This window comes from Tachypleus tridentatus, chromosome 10 (assembly GCF_004210375.1).
Source record: "Tachypleus tridentatus isolate NWPU-2018 chromosome 10, ASM421037v1, whole genome shotgun sequence".
Lineage (NCBI taxonomy): Eukaryota > Metazoa > Arthropoda > Merostomata > Xiphosura > Limulidae > Tachypleus > Tachypleus tridentatus.
Window position 1 is genome coordinate 71,372,161 of NC_134834.1, and position 2,697 is coordinate 71,374,857.

Below are 2,697 nucleotides of genomic sequence, written 5' to 3' on the forward strand. Positions count from 1 at the left end.
TTAAGTTAAAACCAAGTTAGGAAAAATGAAACAATAACATGGTGGTCTACATCCAAGTCAGACGAAAGAGACGAGAGCTTCATTTATGAATCCAGTTCAAAAGAAAGAACCAAATACTTAGTCAACTAGAGTAAGACGCAAAAGATAGGAGCTTAACTAAATGAAACCAAGTCAGAAGAAAGAGAGATAAATTATCCAAACCTTTATCATATAATTCAACAGGATCATAAACCTGTAACTTCATTAATCTTTATCAGTTTCAGTTAATGTCTAACCAGCTTTGGATGAAGCGGAAACAAGAAGATTCACATTTACTGAATTCTCTGTTCTGATTGGTTCAGACTTACGAGATAAAGAGAGGGCTTTGCGGCGTGGGTCGTCGGTAGCTTCTATATAAAAACGGTCGTTACCTGAACAACCCCACTCTCTGCCCTGACTCCAGAACGAAGTGTTACGATGCACGCGCGGCTTGTTCTTTATTGATGAGTAGAGCGGGTACAGTACAAAACCAGTATATTATTACTACCTCAGGCTAAACGTTTGAGCTGTATTTGTATATGTTCATGACCAAGCAATTTCTAAAATTAGCTTAAAACGGTTTATAACTCCTGCTGTGTTTTTTACGTGTCTTATGAGCATGACCTCTTTATTAGAAGATAACGAATCACAAGTAGGTAACTTCTCTTCAACTTCCACCAGCGTTTTGAAAGAAAGAATAAGAAATTTGGGCAATTACCGAATGGAATCCAGATACTCGCCTGCGTCCAGTCCAGCTACAAGTCCAGTAATGTTTCAAGGGTTCACAGAATATCCTCTAACACCATTGTCTTACGTATCTCACTTCCCGCCAAGTGACAGTAGCGTGAATTCTGATTCTTTATTTACTCACGGTGAACCAGATACACTGACCAGTTCGAAGCTAAGCCTTACGTTCGCTGTGCATAACTGTGCCAAAAGTTCTACTCCTAGTCCGATTCATGACTTCGACTGCCACTGCAGATCTTCCGACGTTAAGAGAAAAACCGAGCACGTGCCGTCCTCAACAGTGGTTCGGAAACGAAGGCTTGCGGCTAACGCTCGAGAGCGACGCCGAATGCATAGCCTGAACTTAGCCTTCGACCGTCTCCGGGAAGTAGTGCCCTCAATTGGCGAAGATCGGAAACTGTCCAAATACGAAACACTACAGATGGCTCAGAGTTATATTACGGCATTATGTGAACTTTTAGAACAAGATTAAAACTTCTAGGGCTTAAAAGAATATTTATATAAGTTTACAGAAAACAGAAACTTTAAAAGATTTAAGTTTCGTGTTGTTTCACGGTCAGTAACGTTCTTTGCGAAGTTGTAAATTTAAGTGGCATTCAACTTGCTGAATATATATATATATATATTTCTTCGTTTTGGATAGTGGCCGAAAATCAAGAACTTAATACTCGCAATACACTGTATATCTATGTATATCCCGGTCAACAGCAAGCCAAATATCGCAAGACCGGACATTTTCAGTAAACAACTCGACGTATTTTGGTATGACCATCTACTAAGTTGACTTCTTCATGAAACTGAGTATTTTTCTATAAAAGTTGATTTAATTTATATTGTATTTTTGTGACACAGTTTTGTGCACGAATTTACTCAGCTACCAGTTTTTTGTGGTTACGGTAAAACTAAGAATATCTAAAAGTACGAAATGGTTATATGTAAATAAAAAAAAGTATTTTGTTTATGTGTACATATGAACATTGTACATATGTTAAATTCTATATGATAAAATAAAACATTTTAAACGTATATGACTATTCGAGTCGTTGTGTGATTGTTTGGAGTAAGGTTTAAACAATGAATTTGGTTGTTTTGGTTTGTTTTGAATTTCGCGCAACGCTACACGAGGGCTATTTGCGCTAGCCGTCCCTAATTATGCAGTGTAAGACTAGAGGAAAGACAGATAGTCATCACCACCCACCGCCAACTCTTGGGCTAATCTTTTAACAACGAATAGTGTGACTGACTGCTCGTTATAACGACCCCACGGCTGATAGGTCGAGCATATTTGGTATGACGGGGATTCGAACCGTCGAGTGCCTGAAGGATAAAATGCGTTAATCTGAAATATTAAGAATTTCCCTCAAATTTAACTTATTGAGTTAAACAGCTACTATAATGTTATTTAGAAATACTGATATTACAAGATGTAACAAGTTACCATAACGTAAGTTTGTATAAACGTTGCTCATGTTAAAACATAACAAATATATACTTTGACTGTGTCAGTGTAGCACAAAATATCCACGTTAATCACACTCAAACGGGCCCGGCATAGCCAAGGGTGTTAAGGCGTCCGACTCGTAATCCGAGGGCCGCGCATTCGAATCCCGGTCGCACCAAACATGCTCGCCCTTTCAGCCGTGAGGGAGTTATAATGTGACAGTCAATGTCACTATTCGTTAGTAAAAGAGTAGCCCAAGAGTTGGCGGTGGGTGGTGATGACTAGATGCCTTTCCTCTAGTCTTGCACTGCATAATTAGGGACGGCTAGCGCAGATAGCCCTCGTGTAGCTTTGCGTGAATTTCATAACAAACAAACATAAGGATGTAACTCATTGCTCACAGTCTCCACGGATACAGTACAGTTTCGACAACAATAATAATAATTGAAAGCAATAAAGTGACCACATAAATGGTCTTACGTTGATCAAAA

General features: G+C 38.9%; 1 protein-coding gene across 1 annotated transcript; it reads left to right on the forward strand.

Annotated features, from left to right (window-relative positions):
* Positions 1 to 439: 439 nt before the first annotated feature.
* Positions 440 to 1,727, forward strand: LOC143228112 (uncharacterized). The gene has a single exon (XM_076459437.1). The coding sequence runs from the start codon at positions 632 to 634 to the stop codon at positions 1,235 to 1,237; it is 606 nt and encodes a 201-aa protein (XP_076315552.1). The 5' UTR covers positions 440 to 631; the 3' UTR covers positions 1,238 to 1,727.
* The last annotated feature ends 970 nt before the right edge of the window (positions 1,728 to 2,697 follow it).

Excerpts from the sequence above, each read along its gene's own strand:
- LOC143228112 (XM_076459437.1), top strand. The coding sequence starts at position 632 with ATGAGCATGACCTCTTTATTAGAAGATAACGAATCACAAGTAGGTAAC.